Source organism: Protopterus annectens, chromosome 11.part0 (assembly GCF_019279795.1).
Source record: "Protopterus annectens isolate FY-2018-M chromosome 11.part0, PAN1.0, whole genome shotgun sequence".
Taxonomy (NCBI): domain Eukaryota; kingdom Metazoa; phylum Chordata; order Ceratodontiformes; family Protopteridae; genus Protopterus; species Protopterus annectens.
This window is the reverse complement of record NC_056745.1, coordinates 553,397,902-553,415,917: the sequence shown is the minus strand read 5'-3', so window position 1 is coordinate 553,415,917 and position 18,016 is coordinate 553,397,902. Positions and strand designations below refer to the sequence as shown.

The window sequence follows — 18,016 nt, the reverse complement described above, 5'->3', positions numbered from 1 at the left end:
AAAACCAGCACCACCATAATCTTTTTAATGTTACCATTATCTACAGAATTCTCTAAAATACAAACTATGCTAAAAATCTTTAGTAGTATTTTTATTGTCAATATTATTAATAAGACTACCCCCAGAATTCCTTTTAATCAGGGTTTTCTCCATAGCTTCATCTACCAAATTGCTAGGATAACTTCTAACATAAAACGTATTTTTCAAAATTTCACATTCTTTAATAAAAAAATCCTCTTCATCTGTAAGTCTATTTATTCTATCAAACTGACTATTAACTATATTTTGTTTTAACCTAGTATTATGCATAATATTGTAATGCAGATAACTATTACTTTGCACTACTTTTTTATAGATCTTAACCTTAATTTTATCCTCAGTTTTATACATGGTGAGATCCAGGTAATTAATGCATTCCTTATCCCAATTAAAAGTAAATTTCAAAAAATCTGACACAGAATTCCAATACATAATAAAATCCATCAACTCATCTTTGGTCAAATTCCATAACATAAACAAATCATCAATAAAATGCTTGTAAATAACTATATGTTCTCCAAAAAACAGAATTTAAAATAAATTCCCTTTCCCAATTCATCATGATAAGACTGGCATAACTGGGGGCCATAGCTGCCCCCATAGCCACCCCTTTCTTTTGTCTGTACACTAAATTCTCAAATTCAAAATAGTTATACAACAAAATAACATCCACGATTTCAATAAATAGAATAACTTCTTCAGCAGAAAAATATTATAACTCTTGAAGCACTTGATTAACCCTTTCTAGCCCTTCATAATTCAGAATAACAGTGTGAAGTGACACTACATCAGCAGTACCCGACCATATATTATTATCCACTGTCATTCCTTTGATGAAGCTATTAAACTCAAATGATTCTTTAACATAAGATTTTGTTGACAACCAACTTTTGCAAAAATTTGCAACATAAATAGCCGTGGACTAAATTTTATTTCCACTACTTGCTACAATACACCTAAAAGCTGGTTTATCTAAATTCTTGTGAATTTTGGGAAGGCCAAAAAACCTTCCCAATCTTGGCTTACTAATTCTAAAATAATCATCTATTTCACTACTAATCCTTCCATCCACTCCTCAATAAAGGAGTCTTTCAAACTGTATGAGAATTTAACTGTTAATATGCTCACTACAGTATAATAATTTTCAATATTTAAACTATCAAAAATAACCCATCTATAAAAACTATAGTGCATGACTCTAATCGTATTGCCCTTATCTGCTTTAGTAATATAAATATCTTTATTATTTTTTTAATTCTTCAAGGGCTTTCCTTTCATTTGAAGTCAAATTGTAAAACACATTCTTATTTTTATTATTCAAAACATCTTTCTTTTTCACAGGTTAATACAAATGATTCCAATTCCGGATTTAAATGTGGGTTAAAAAAAATGGGCCTTTTAAAAAAAATCATCTTTAATATTTAAACCATTAAAAAACTTTTAAATTTGACTTGCTCACATATTCCCTTAGCACATTAATAATAGAAACAATATTAGCCATTGCTGAAAAGACAAAACTCAAACCTTTACTTAATACTTTTGCTTGTTCATTAGTTAATATAACAGATGATAAATTAACAATTTTAAAATTAACTACAGTACCATTGTCCATGTTTATCACTTCTCCTGCTTTCTGTTTATTAAATCTATTGCTTGTTTCTTGCACTGAAACTTCTGACAACAGCAACTTGCCCTTTCCATGTCTGAGAACATCCTCCTTCTTCAATAAATCCTTTTTCTTTTCTGCCCTTTCTGGGGTTTCTGTATAGCCACCTGAGCCCAAGTTCTTTTCCCTGTACCTCCATTCTGACAAATGTTGACTTTCTGAAAACCCTGCCCTTTCATGCTTGGATTATAATTGAATTTCTCATTCGTAACCCCTTTTGTAACAGACTGGACAGTAACTGGTTTGGAAACTTCTTCTGCATCATCCAAAACTGTTCTTGTTCTCTTTGAAGCTCTGCTTGCAACCTCATGAGCTTCAGGAACATCTTTCTGAACTTCCCTGTCGTTGTCCACATTGGTGCACAGATATATAAAGTTTAACCTTTTTTTCATAATCTTCCTTATCCCTGTTATATTTCTTTAGTTTCCGCTTCTGCTACAGTTCATTTTCATTCGAAAGTTTCTTTTGTATGCTTTCCATTCTTGCTTCAAAATTCTCCTTTGAAATCACTTCCTTGAGTTCATTATATGATACAACCACGGATTAATTCAATACTGCAGCCCAGTGCGCTCATTCAACACCTTCCAAGCACCCAACAATTCCTCTGACAACTGACCTGTGGCTGGCATATTCGACGCTCTAAGTCCTGTAGCAACTCTCTTAGCTGACAAGCAGACTTCAAAAAAAGACAACACATCCCATTGCAACCTTTTCATTTTTAGTAGACCCCCCCAAAAAAAAAAAAAACATTAAACTCTATCAACAAATCTGGCCCAAAATGCAATTGGTTGAAATTAGAGGTTTGCCCTTCATTTACAAAGGTATTGGTTGGACAGGACAAACAGTTGCTAAGCAACTGATCCATAGCCCTGTAACTACTTTTTTGAATACTGGCTCCTGTTTCGTTATTTTGTCTTGTAGGAATTTTTTTTTTTTATTTTAAAAAGCCCAAACCCCTCTGCTTCAATTAAACAAAACTGTCATTAACAGCAAAGTGAACACAAGTCTGTATCCTTTAAAACTGGTATATATATGTGAAAAATAAGAGAAATGGGTCCCAAAGTTGTTGTTTAACTTACATATTTCTCATTTTATCTGTTCAATAAACCACTAAAAGATAAATAAAATGCCTTATTGTTTGATAACATTAAGTCTTGAATCTTATCTACTGTCATCTTGAAGAGGTGAGCAGCTGCCATACTGCAGTTAACGATTCCTATTATGTGCCTCAGAAAAAGATCAATTTCCTTCCCGAATCATCTATTTACATTTAGTGAAAATGTAATAATAATAGATAAATAGATGGCAGGAAACAGTAGATGTACCTTTATTTGTTTTTTTCTTAAGTTCTCTAAGAGGGAGAATGTTTTTCTCTTGGATTGTCAAAACGAATGTTACATTTATCTATTTTGAGTGGTGATTTAGCCCAGGCAGCCATAAGAACAAGCTCTTTATCTTGAGAGGAAAAAAACTTAATAATAATAATAGATCTCGGAGAAGTGTTATTTTTAGATGCAGGAGTAACGAAGGATCTATGTGCTTTCTCTGTTCTGAATGAGAGTGCTTCTGGTTAGTCTAAAATTTTAGGGAGCCAGGAAGATAAAAAAATAATTATATTACTACCTTCAGTTCTTTCAGGTAATCCAAATATATGTATGTTATTCCTGCGAGATCTGTTTTGAGGTGATCAATTCTGGCTAGGAGAAGTGTATTTTGCTTTAACAGGAAATCAATATTGTTTTCATCTTCATTCAGTCCTCCTTCTATGTCATTTAAAAAACCTTTGATACCTGATATCTGAGTCTTCTGCAGCTATAGAGCTTCATTGATTTGTTCTAATTGCTTGGAACAGTTCTGTTTAAAATCCTCAACTTTGGTGTCCAATTTATCTACCTTAAGTGATAACTCTTGAATGTTAGTACTGAATGAATCCCTTTTTTAAGTACGGAATCTTGTGAAGTTACCTTTGTATGACTCATTATAAGGCTGGATATAGTGATGAATATTTCCTACAAAGAATCTGACAGGAAAATAATATGTAAAAAATGATTTGATACAATCCTCAAGCACTGCAAGATTTATCGAAATTCACTCAATTAAGTTGTTTAGAATGGTTTAGAAATATAATTTATTGTCAGAAATATATGTAGAAGCAGAGCAGCAGAAACGTGCTGCTACCCTAGTCATATCCTGGCCAAACCACCTCAAGCATAAGTAATATTGTAATATAGTGAGATGGAAAATTATGATTATATTCACAGTCTTTCATTAGACAGATTACTCTTTCAGGTAGTGGGTAAGAGGATTACTTCCTCCAGCACACTGCAACTCACTGAACAATTATTTATGGTCTCCTTCTATCAAATATTTTAGGCACACAAACTACCAACCTCGATACAAAAAATCCCTTGTGATTTCCATTCTCCTCGCTCCACAGCAATTTAATTACCAAGTGCTACAAACAGTGGTATCTAAACACAGGGAAAAGAATCTCTGCAGTGTAACAACCTCATTTTTGTTGAAGTAAAACTGCTTTAGGCACTAAAGTGCGAGTTTGGAGTGAAATGGAAGTGAGACTCCACCAGATGGTGGCACTGTTCTGTGGCTGACACACACACACACACTGCATAGTCACTAACAGTGCAACTACATAGGTTCATAGATTAGTACTAAGCTAACTGCCCTTGCGAGCCATATTAAGTCTAGTCAATTATCCCTTGTGAGACTCAAACCCTGCACCTTGTGTTTGTAAGACAAACACTTTAACCATTAGGCCACCCTCCCAACCCTTGGGCACAGATGGGGAAAAAACATTGCACATGAATATCTATATCTCTCAATAAACATACAAAAAGAGACAGACTTTTCAACAACAACAACTCAATAATTTACCCTTCCCCTACAATAAATGCATACTGCCGATAAGTTAAGTATGAAACCCCATCGCTCACCGTATGAAGTTGTACTGCTAAACTTGAAAGTAGGACGCAAGGGCACTGGATTCCAATGAATTACACATACTAACAATGTGTGATTTCCAGTGGCTGTACTCACAAAAGCTGAATAAAGAAGGAGAGTAACCAATGGAAAAGAAATCTTTCACTTTTCTTTGTTTTTTGCAGCATTCTTTTCATATCAGGGCTGTGCCCACTATTAAAATTGTTTTGCCATCTTTGTTAGGGCAGTTGTGAGACTCTGGCCAAGAAAGAGTACGCTGTAATGTTCACTCACAAGTGCCCTAACAAAGATGGCAAAACACATTTTAACTCTCTCTTTTTATTCCTCTCGAGAAATAAATTTATTTTTGTACCTCTTGATTTTGTTTCTCCTGTCTGTTCGCTGGATGGCACTACAGCTGGCAGTGCAGTTTCTGGGAGTACAGCCATGGGAAATAACATGTTAGTATATATAATTCATTGGACGTCAGCGCCCGACAGCCTTACTTCCTACTTTCAAGTTTAGCAGTACAACTTCATACGGTGAGCGATGAGGCTTTCATACTTAACTAATCGGTAATATGCATTTGTAGTAGGGAAGGGTAAATGGGTGATTTGTTGTTGTTAAGTCTGAGGATGTAACATTCTGTCTCTTTTGTATTTTCTTTCTTTTTTATGTTTATTGAGACCATCAGCAGCGGAGTCTCACTTCCGTTTCACTTTCCTGCCTAAAGAAGTTTCACTTAAAACAAACAAAAAAAAAAAAAAAAAAAAAAATGGCAAATTTCACCCTAGACATCCACATCCCACCCCCCATTAGGGAAACCACCGTAAAAGATTTCTCCAAAGCCAACTTCATGCTTCTTAAGACAGAAGTGGCAAGCTTCACGACACCCATGCTGACCGACAATAGAGATACGACTGCCGAATCCTATACAATTGCCTTTATAACCACTTACACAAGTACATGGATCATGCAATCCCTATCAGAACCAAGATGTTAACCTCCTGGTGGTGAAAAAAAAAAAAAAAAAAAAAAAAAAAAAAAGAAAAAAAAAAGAAGACTAAAATCCCATGAATGAAGGAACTCCATGGTCAGCGTCAGTAAGAAGTGGAGATCCGTCATAAAATCCTCCAAAGCTAGTTATGAAAACAAAATCGCCACTGATTCTAAAGACAACCACAAAGCATTCTATAGCTATGTCAAGAATCTCAATGGCAACACTCAGATCTGCTCTGAGTTGCAGCACAATGGCAGTAAATATACAGAACCAACTGATATTGCCAACATCCTGGCAGACAGGTTCAGTGCTAATTTTACCTCTCTCTCATCCCCTAAAGGGCCCATCTCTATATCAGAAGAATGCAAAGTACCTGTAATCACGGCTGCACAGGTAAAAAAACACACTCTCCAAAGCCAAGAACACAGCATCCATGGGACCTGACAACATCCCAGGCTGTGTTCTACATGAACTATAGAACGAACTGGCAGCCCACCTAAGTACCATGTTCAATCATAGCCTCACCTCAGGCTTTGTACCCACTGAATGGCGCACAGCAATGGTTATCCCACTCCACAAAGGGGGAGCCACCATGGACCCTGGGAACTACCGCCCCATTAACCTGACGAGCCTGGTCTGCAAGGCTATGGAGTGTATCATCATGGAACTTAGAAACAATGACATTGGTAATCTCCATACTCTGGACCCTACCCAGTTCGGGTTTGTAAAAGGCAGATCATGTCTACTAAACCTGACAGACTTCTCTGAAGCGGTCACCAAAGCCGTAGATGAGGGTAAGGTAGTTCACACAGCCTATCTAGACCTCGCCAAGGCTTTTGACACCATCCCCCACTCTGGAATTATAGACAAACTCACTATACTAGGTATAAATCCCTATGTCACAAGATGGGTTGCCAACTGGCTCACTGACAGAACCCACACTGTGAAAGTAGCAGACTCCAAATCCAACTTCAGACAAGTGGAGTACCACAGGGTTCAGTCCAAGGTCCTCTCCTGTTTGGTATCTACTTCTCTGAAGTACAGGCTAACACAGAAGGTCTTTGGCTAACAAAGTTCGCAGATGACTGCAAACTAGGAGCCATAATCAATACTCCTAGCAATGTGGGCATCCTATAAAAGGGCCTCACTGAGACAGATGCCTGGTGTCAAAGCCATGTAGCAGACTCCAAATCCAACTTCAGACCAGTGACAAGTGGAGTACCACAGGGTTCAGTCCTAGGTCCTCTCCTGTTTGGTATCTACTTCTCTGAAGTACAGGCTAACACAGAAGGTCTTTATTAACAAAGTTCGCAGATGACTGCAAACTAGGAGCCATAATCAAAACTCCTAACAATGTGGACATCCTACAAAAGGCCTCACTGAGACAGATGCCTGGTGTCAAAGCCATGGCCTCAAGCTCAATGCCAAAAAGTGCATTGTCATCCCTTTTGGTAAAAACTCTGTACCCATGAACTACCACATAGGCGGTAGTCTACTTAACACCAAAAGTGTGATAAAGAGACCTTGGGACACAGGTGGACAGTAGTCTCTCATTTGATAATCACATTGCCACAGTAGTCAGGAAATCCTTCTATGTGGCACACCTCATCACAAAAGGTTTCTCATCCAGGAAAAAAGAGGTCATTGCTCTCCTCTACTCATCACTCATTAGACCCATTATAGAGTACAGCACCCCTTTTGGTATGTACAGCACCCCTTTTGGTATGTACCTCACAAGACATCTACAACAACTGGAAAGGCAACAGAAATACCTCAGAAAGAGGATTACCAGCCTCAAAATGATGCCCTATGCAGACCGTCTCAAAAAACTCCAGCCTTACTCTCTCACATATCGCCTACTCAGAGGTGATCTCTGCCTAACATACAAAGCTATGTCAAACCCAGAGCTGTTGGATATGCTCCACGTAAAGAAATCCCAATCCCTCCGAGCTGCACGCTCTACGGACATAAACATTGTCACCACAATAAACAGAACATGCTGGAGGGATACATTCCTGTCTCAGAGACTTCCCATACTCTGGAACAAACTACCTATCTATATCAAACAAAGCTCCTCATTAGCACTCTTCAAGAAAAATCTTGATGACTGGATGGGAGACAGGAAATTCACCCTGGGATCACTTCTGTGGCTCTACTTGAAAGGGGCACAGGAACATAATTTTCTTGGGTGGCAAAAGCCAGGGTACTGTTTGGCTAGGCTTATATAGGCCCAAGGGCCAATAACCTATTACCTACCTATGAACCTATGTCCTGACAGCATACCTCTCAACCTCTTAAAGCAAGAAATCTGGGCAAAGCCAAAATTAAAAGTGGGGCAAAGGCCCAAAATAGCGACATTTTTTTAAATATCTTCTTACAAATTTAGAAAGCTGATAGAACAACAGGTTTTGCGTTAGTATTAATTTTTCTGTAGGGTATGAAGTCTGAAATTCAAATGTTTATCATTGTTTTCTAACTTCAATCTTTAACGAGTTGCCATTAGTTTGCCAGAAAACCATCATTTTATGAAAAATGGACCAAAAATATGAGCAAAAAATCAAGACATTCTCGAAATTCTGTACAGTTGAGTGGTGTGCCCGAGAGTTCAGCACAAAATTATTTCTTAAATTTCCTCTAATACTTGCTTAAACATGTCATTTTGAACCTGAAATGCCCTAATTTTATGTGAAACAGTAAAAACAACTCAAATTCTGCAACAGTTAGTTTTTATTTTGGCAAAACGTGAATTCCAGTCCTTTGCAATGAAAGTGGATATGGCTTGTGGTCTGTGAGACTATATATTCCCCTTAATAACTGTACATATATATATATATATATATATATATATATATATACAAACATACATACACACACACTGTGCGCGCGCGGGTGTTTGTGGTTACAAAATACTGTGGTATGGGTAAATCAAGCCTGAAAACGAAAAACGGGTACCCGTATGAAGTTTGTTGCACCACCTCGTGTGGGCACTTCCCACTGTTATAAAGTTATATGAACAAGAAGTAATATGTAAACGAAACCATACAATGTAAAACACAATCGTACATTGATAATCAGTACTCTCTTCCCATACAATTCAAATCGCTCGTATTACTCTGAAGTTAAATTGTCACAATTCCTACTGCATGAAGTATACCATTTCTGTATCATAATGGTTTTTCATTTAATCATACGGTACAAATACAAATCATATCTGTACTTATGTCATTTAAATGTGTTAGCAACGGAAGAAGGTATGAGTCAAATGGACCATCTTCATGGGACGCACATAGTGCAAAAAAGTCACACATTGCTATAGTTGCTGAAGTAAATACTGCGCTGTAAATGTGCTAATCAGTCACTGAGGTACTCAAAGGCTGAGGCATTCGTTGTCGGATTTAAAAAGCGTTACGTTCTTGAGCTTTTCTCCCAGGGACTACAATGAGTATCGATGGGACAGTCAAACTTGACATTTCGCATGTACGCAATCAATAATCCAAGAGCCGTTTCTACAAATGGTGAGAGTCCGAAGCATATGCATATATATAGTCTGTCAGATAAGTTTTGCTCATAAATTTAAAAATGAAACGTTTTTGCACCTAGTACAGCTCAGGCGTTTAGTATTTTTAAACAGAACGTATAACCGTGTTTACCTTGACTACGGCTAATATTCCTGGTCATGCATGGTTAAACAACTTCTACTTCCTTCAAATCATGAGTCGTTAATTCATAGGGAAGGTAAACAGCCCGTCTAGAAACGTTACTTTGTTCTAAAGTTTGAAACAGAAAAAAATCCACTATGCGAAAACTGAAAATATTGTGACACTTAAAACAATCCTAAAATAGCACCACTGAGTACCCTTACTCAAGCCTTGACACTCAGCTATTTAGAGGGACTGCCTCTTAAGTTAACAATGCATTGGGAAATGAACGTCTTGCATGAAAGTCTATATGTAACGTCATGTCCTGTAGGACGAGCGTGCAACACTCGGTAATATGGCGGCGGTACAATTAACGGATAGGGAGCTTTGGACCGAGCTTAAAAGTCTTGGGTGTCTTGCAGGTCCTATTACTGAAAGTACGCGCCCGGTTTATCTAAAGAAACTAAAGAAATTACGTGATGAACAACAGCGTGCTGGAACCCCCAAATCCAGAAATATCAACAGGACAATCCCAGCAGCCGGAACGTCTGGAGTCCGGGCCAGACCCGCCAGTGATGACGTCACTCAGATGAGCAATTGCCTCCCCAGCAGGAATGTGTCTGAGAAAAGGTTAGATGGCAGTAAGTTTGTACTGGGATTCAGCTCCGACGAGTCTGATGCAGAGGCTGCCCCGAAGAGGCCTTTTAGCAAGAGGGACCAAAGTCCTCACCAGCGTTGGGAACTCAGGCCTATGTCCTATAAAAGACAGGGATTTGGCTTTAACACTGTTTCATCCCATGAAAACAGGAGGAAGCAGGCATCGTTATGGGAGAGTAATTTAAGTGCTATGAATCGGACTGAATTTGAGAATCATGTTGAGGAGTACCAAAATAATCGGGTCAATAACATTAACTCTATTAAAAGCAGTTATTCGGACTCTGAAGAAGAAGTAGGTAGTTCAGATGTATGGTGTACGATCAAGCCCAGACGTACACCTGGTAAAACAGGGTCGTCTGCTAATAAAAGTAAAGGGATGGAGACGGGCAAGAAGCACACTGGAGCTGCCACGCTTTTAAGTGGCAGCACTGCCTTTGGAAGCCTTGGCATAGCTCAGGGCGGACTGGAAGAAATGGAAAGTGATAAAAAGGTGACGTCCTTCACTGCAAATGTGAATAATTGTGGATCTGTGTTAAACGATAGAGAGAGAACTAGTAACAGTGTTGGTGCCCATAGAAAAAGCAGTCTGGACGCAAACAGCACCTTTAATACCACTTCGAAAGTATGTTCCATTCCGAACAACACAAGTGCCTCCCACACATTAAATCATATCGGTCATTTGGACACCAGACATACTTATTGCCAAAGTGCATATAACAGGGAGCGGACGGGACCTGAAGAAGAACTTCTCCAGCAGTTTAAAAGCGAGGAAATGTCTAGTAGTGCCCGCGTCAGTGCTCACTATCTGTCAATGGTTCTTTTGACTGCTGGGTGCTTGTTTTTTCTAATTCTTGGATTAACCTACTTGAAGGTTAGAGGTTCGGCAGCTCCTCAGAATAAGGAAATAATCAGTAAGTATGCAATAGTTCGTTTCAGCAACACATTCGTACATACGAATTTGGTAGTAATTATCTCGGTGTACCGGTATGTATGGAATAGGGTGTACTACTCTCACACAGTTGGTGCGCGGCCGTGAGCCCCGCCCAGAGGCAGTCCTTGACCAAACCATGCTACCTCTCTGTGTGCGCTTTTCCTTAAGTTATTGAGCACATTTTAATGTCTTAGAACTGTAACAAACGCTAATATTGTTTCTGTATGAGATGTGGAATGCGTTGTAGTAACGCAGACGTTATTAAAAAAAAAACATTTTAACCTTCCTCCTGGTTCAGAAAATACTTTTTTAAAAAGTACTACCCGTGCCACCCTTTCAGAAATCCTAGGTGGAACATGCTAATAATTTTCCTGGGTCACACTTCGTCGCCAGCAGACTAATCATCTTCCTCTTTCGGCTTTTCCCGGTTAGGGGTCTCCACAGCGGATCACCTGTCCGCTCATGATTGGCAGTGGAGTTTTACGGTGTCGAGTTGACAGCCCGGCACCCAACCTTCCACTGAAGGCTTTCCTGTGACCCCGAATTAGATTAAGAAGCTAATTGACTGAGAAATAAATAGGGGAGTGGTCTCTCTCTCAAAACTATACAAATATTTAATTTTTCATTCATTTGCCTGTGTTTGAACCATTTTATCCAGTTCTGATTGTAAGGGGAGCCAAAAGATAGACAAGCTATTTCTGGGTAAGAAGTCAGTCCGTTTCAGCACCAAGTTTGTGCACACATGGGTAGTTTGAAGTATGGCATTTCATTTACTGCATGCCTTTGGGTAGGAGATAAAATCTCGAGCATTTGATGCAAACCCATTGGACGTGGGACAGGCAGACTTTTCACAGAAAGCACCCCAGCTGAGAACCGAAATGATGAACCAGGTACTGAGAGGCATTACCTACATTTTTTGAATATTTAATGTGTAGGTTACAGGTTACCAACTTGCATAGGTTCATAGGTAGGTACAAGGCTGTCTGCCTGAAGGCATTTATAAGCCTAACCGGAATATGTTGGCTTTCGCCGCCACCCCCTTAGATTAGTTCCCTGTGCCTCTGTCCAGCAGAACCACTGAAGTGATCCCTGGGGTAAACTTGGTTTCCCATCCACTCGTCAAGTTTTCTTTTGAAGAGAGTCTGCGAGGAGCTCTGCCTAATGTGGATTGGAATCTTGTTCCAGAGCATGAGAAGTCTCTGGGATAGGAATCTATCCCTCCAGCACGTCCTATTTATTGTTGTGGTGAGGTTTAGATTCCTGGATCGTGTGGCTCGGGGGGGGGGGGGGTATGGTTTTCTTTAGGTGGACCATGTCCATCAATTCTGAGTTGGTCATGGACTTGTATGTCAGGCAGAGTTCACCTCTGAGTAGGCAGTATACAACAGGGTACAGATGAAGTTTCTTCATTCGAGCTGCATAGGGCATCTGCTTGAGGCCAGTGATCCTCTTGGTGAGGTGGTACTTTGGTCTTTCCAGTTGTTGTAGGTGTCTTGTAAGGTACATCCCAAATGGGGCATTGTACTCTATGATGGGACTGAGTGATGCGTCGAGGGGCCCAATGACCTCTTTCGATCTGGATGCAAACCCTTTTGTGATAAGGTGGGCCACATAGAAGGATTTTCTAACCACTTTGGCAATGTGATTATCAAAGGAGAGGTTACTATCTACTTGGGTCCCCAGATCCCTTAGGCCTTCCATATTTAGGGGGCTACCACCTATGTGGTAGTTTGTGGGTACTTTGTTTTTTCCAAAGGGGATGACTATGCACTTTTTGGCATTTAGCTTGAGGCCATGATTTTGACACCAGGTATCTGTCTGTGAGACCCTTTTGGAGGATGACTGTGTCGGCAAGAGAGTCAATTATAGCCCCTAGTTTGCAGTAGTCTGCGAACTTGGTCAGCCATAGTTCTCCTGTGCGTGACTGTACCTCTGAGAAGTGTATGTCGAACAGGAGGGGTCCTAGGACTGAGCCCTTTGGAACGCCACTTGTAAACCAGTTTATAGTCAGACCTAGCTCCCGCAACTCTTACCATGTGGGTTCTGTCCATGAGCCATTTGGCAACCCATCTCGTGACGTAGGGGTTTATGTTCAGGCTGGTGAGCTTGTCTATAATACCTGAGTGGGGAATGGTGTCGATGGCTTTTGCGAGGTCTAGGTAGGCTGTGTGGACCACCTTTCCCTCGTCTATAGCCTTGGTATCTGTCTCAAAGTAGTCCACCAGGTTTAGGAGGCTTGATTTGCCCTTAACAAAGCCGAACTGGGTAGGGTCCAGTGTTTGAAGGTTCCCAATGTCTCTGTTAATGAGATCCATGATTTCCTGTAAACAAGCCTAAGATAGAAAATATAATATTGGATATTAGGATGTTTACACGTAAACTGAATTTTCAACATTTGTTTAAAGACAAAGCAGTAAAAGATAAAGGGGATAGTTTAACTAGACTAAGTACATACAACCCCCCACTTCAACATGAAATTTTAAATTTTGAAAAATGTGTTAACAGAGTTCGTAGCGAGTACAGGAAAGGAAGAAAATTGAAGAAAATTTTGACCAAGGCTGCGGCCGATTTATTAGATAACTTGAGTAAAAATGACAAGATACGTATTATGAAGCCTGACAAGGGGGGGAGGGCTGGTGATTATGGACAAATGGGACTACATCAAAATGATGAAAGATATTTTGGATACCGAGGAACATTATAGCTTGGTAACCAGAAATGAAATAAATATTTCCTATAGAAAAATCGATTTGATTTTAGATGATAATTTACTTACAGGTATGATTGATACCAAATTATATAATTTTTTAAAAGTTCCCAAACCAGTGATACCTGCTATCTTCGATATACCCAAAATCCACAAATCCTGGTCCGACCCCCTATTGAGGCCTATCGTATCTTCCCAAGGATCAAAAACGCAGCCTTTAGCTGTCTACGTTGATACAAAAGTTAAAAAAATTTATAATAAATATAATCATATCTTAGTAGATTCTTGGGACTTTTTACAAAAAATTGGGAGAAGCATTTATACTGACGAAACTCTTTATTACCATTGATGTGAAAGATTTGTTTTCTGTCATTCCCCAGGTCTTAGGTTTAGAATGGTTTGAAGATATGTTACAGGAAATGAAATTTTTAACAGTTGAAGAATTTAGATTAGTTTTAGAAAGCATGGAATTGGTTTTAAAATATAATTACATGTATTTCGAGGGTGATTATTATCACCAAAAGGACGGGGTTGCTATGGGTTCAGCCTGTGCCCCAGTTTTCGCCAATATAGTAATGCTGTTTTGGGAGAAGAACTATGTTTTAAATTCTATGTATAGTCAATACATTGGCCAGTATTTTCATTTTTTAGACTATATTTTTGTCCTATGGACAGGATCTTACAATATGGTGAATGAATTTATTAGTTACATTAATCAGACAACTTCATTTTTACAATTTACACATGAAGTTGGAAGAAATGAAATTCACTATTTGGACATAAACTTGATTACGGATCACAATAATAAGTGCTATAAATCCAACATTTTTAGAAAGGAACACTACTCTAATGCGTATCTACACTTTGATAGTGACCATCCTTACCAACTTAAAAAGAACATTATAAAAGGACAGATGATTAGGATGGCTAGAATGATTTCAGATGAGACAGAATTTTTGGATGAAATCAACAATATAGAGAGAATGTTTATGGACAGAGGATATCCTATGGACTTTATTATCCCAATTAAGGAATATGTAACAGCAAGGAGAGGTGTTAAATATACTCCACTATGTGTTAAGGATGGTGTGCTAGTTTTTGAAGGAAATTCAGTACTCAATATTGACATTAATATTGATGCAAATACAGTACTTAATACCAACTATAATAATGAAAATGTTAACAACATGGATAGTAGGAACAATAGTTTGAATACACAGGAAAGAGTTAGGGAGGGGGTTACACCATATTTGACCCTTACTTACCATCAAGGTATAGGTTGCTTGAAAAAAAGCATACATGAAACATGGGAAATGTTCAAAAACATGGCAGTGAGGACGGATGTCTTCCAAAACAAGACTAAATTCAGCTTCAGAAGAAATAGAAATATTAAGAATATCATAGAAAAGGATAAAAGTAGTAGTGGTGGAAGTATTAAAAAACAGGGTAGTTTTGCTTGTGGTAGATGTGCACAATGTTGTTACATAGCAGGATTGAAAGAGGCTAGAATTCCAAATTTGCAAATTACACTTAAAGCCAGGAAATACTACAGTTGTTATTCAAAAGGGGTGGTATATTTTGTTTTCTGCAAAGCCTGTGATTGTTATTACATTGGGAAAACAGAACGCCACCTCAGATCTAGAATATATGAGCACGTGAGAGACATTAATCAACGTAATGATGATAATGCACTTTACAGATATGCTTTGACTTGTACACATGCTGACTTTAAGTTCTGGGTATTGGAGGAAATTGCCTACCCAGAAAGAGGAGGGGATTGGGAGACACGTTTGGAATACAAAGAAGTGATATGGCAACTAAGGTTAGATGCTTGTGGTGGTAAAGGACTCAATGACCACATTTCTATTAGTCCGGCATTAAAAGTATTAGCAGGTCATCCTAAGAGACACAGTAGATGAAATTTAATCAATCAATTTATTCATTCAATTATTCATTTAATAAATTTTAATTAATATTCAGTTTTATTGGTTACATTTTATATTTATATTTAATATTCAAATTTTAATATCTTAATATTTTATACATAAATATATTATATTTAAATACACATCATTAAATAAAAAAAAATTCCATTATATATTTTTATATTTTTTATATATAAGTATATATATACATATATATTTTTACACTAATTTTCATATATTCGTATAAACATATCAAGTTATATTTCCCATTATATATTTATACATGTACATTTATACATATTCTATTTCATCTTGTGTTTTGTATAGTGATAGAATTACTTATGTCTAACATTGTAGTTCATTTGGTGGCATCTATGACAGCATTGGACCCGAGAGTTTGGGGATCTGTGAATATTTTTCATGTCCGATTCCTTATGCTTATTTATGCTTCATGTTCTGATTTTTATGCCTGTAGTTTTTATGTCTGAATTTCTATGCCTGAGCTTTTATGCTTGCACCTTTTACATCATATTATATTTGCATTTTTATATTTGTAATTTGCATATCTCAAACTTGTTTATATTAGTTTTTTATATTTAGGATTTTTATATTGAGCATTTTTTTCTATGCATGCTATGTTACATATGTTTTAATGTTGATTTTCTATTAATTAATACATATAAAAAATATATATTTTTTAGATAATGAAGTAGTGCACAGTGATAGTTCAGTATTTATAAGCTACAATTTGTTCTACAATTAGGTTTTGCGTGGTCTGTTTATTTAATTAATTCTTTGTATTAAAATATTAAGCCAGCCCCAGTCAAGAAAAGTAACGAAGGCTAGTTACAGTTTATTCACAATATTTATTTAATTTTATATTAATTATCAATTAATGATGTCAGTTTCTGTGGACCAATGAGTGAGAATTATTTGTTATAAAAGAACAATTTAGTCTATTTGTAACAGGATTCTGAAGAAGTCTCAGTGGTGAGATGAAAGCGCTAAGTCAGTTACTCATTTTATTATTTTCTGTTTAAATAAATATCAGTTTTATTATATTCACTCTGTGGTCGTAATTCATAATACCAAAACAACGTGATTGTAGTTACTGGACAGCCTTCATTGTGCCGGAGCAGCATTGAGTTCTGTTTCTGTGTTTTGAGATCCATGATGATGCGCTTCATAGCTTTGCAGACCAAACTAGTCAGGTTTATAGGGCGATGGTTCCTGGGGTCATTTGTGGCTCCACCTTTGTGGAGTGGAATAACCATTGCTGTGTGCCACTCTGTGGGCACGTAGCCTGTGAATAGGCTGAGTTTAAACAGTGTGTTTAAGTGAGGGGTTAGTTCATCTTTGAGCTCTTGTATGACGCAGCCTGGACACCGTCCGGTCCCATTGATGTGTTTTTTGGCTTTGGAGAGGGCTGTTTTAACCGGAGTATCTGTGATTTCAGGGGCACTACATTCTTCTGGTATAGTTATGGGCCCTTTTGGGGGTGAGAGGGGGGTGAAGTTTGCACTGAACCTGTCTGCCAGGATATTGGCTATATCGGTCTGTTTGGTGTATTTTATGCATTCTGCACTAACTCCAAGCAGATCTGAGAATCGCCACTTAGATTGTTGACATAGCTAAAGAATGCCTTGTGGTTATCTTTGGAGTCCATGGCAATTTTTCTTTCGAAGCTAGCCTTGGATGATTTTATGTGGGAACGTAGTTTCTTGCTGATACTGATCAGGAATGTCTTCCCTCCTTGGGATTTTGCTCTTTTCTGTACTAGTTTCCTCCTCCTGTTGTATAGCTTGTTTATGGCAGGGGTCCACCAGACTGGTTTCCTTTTCTTGGAGGAGTGAGTCTTGGTTTTATTTGGGATAGCACGATCCATGCATTCTTGTAGGTGCTCGTAGAGTGCATTAGTAAAGGATTTTGCAGCTTGGACAGCTTTGTCCTTTAGCATGGGGGCTTTGAAACTTCCCACCTCGGTCTTAAGTCACGTGAAGTTTGCTTTTGAAAAGTTTTTCACGGTGGTTTCTTTGACCGGGGGTGGTGGCGGAATGTGGATATCCAGAGTGATTAGTTTATGGACAAATCTAACCAGCAAGGGGTTGACCTCTGGTGTGGAACACCTATCGCCCATGTTGACCAGGTCTGATATGTTGTGGGGGGTGTTGACCAGTTGATCCAAGGGATTTGAGTTTATAAATTCTAGGAAATGTTGAGCAAGGGAGTTTGTATTTGAGTAGTTCTCCCATTTAATGTTTGAGTATTTGAAATCACCCAATATCAGGTGTTTGGTATGACCTTTTATGTTTCCCAATGTTTCAAGGAGTGCGGAGTGGGAGTCCTGGTACATGGTGGGTGATCTGTAGCAAGCTATAATTTGAATAGCAGTTTTGCCTATTGTTAGTTGCCAACCCGGGGGGTTTTTTGGAAAAGGGTCCCCCCCTTTTTTAAGGGGGGGGGGAAAATTTCCATTTTTTCCTTAAAATTTTTTTCTACTTTTAACCCCTGGGGGG

General features: G+C 38.2%; 1 protein-coding gene across 1 annotated transcript in view; it reads left to right on the top strand.

The window, feature by feature from the left end:
* Positions 1–9,572: 9,572 nt before the first annotated feature.
* LEMD3 (LEM domain containing 3) overlaps positions 9,573–18,016 on the top strand; it is a 1,135,447-nt gene continuing 1,127,003 nt past the window's right edge. Inside the window, exon 1 of the mRNA XM_044088062.1 lies at positions 9,573–10,848. Within this exon, the coding sequence (XP_043943997.1) occupies positions 9,636–10,848 (1,213 nt within the window). The 5' untranslated portion in view covers positions 9,573–9,635. The remainder of the gene's footprint in view (positions 10,849–18,016) is intronic.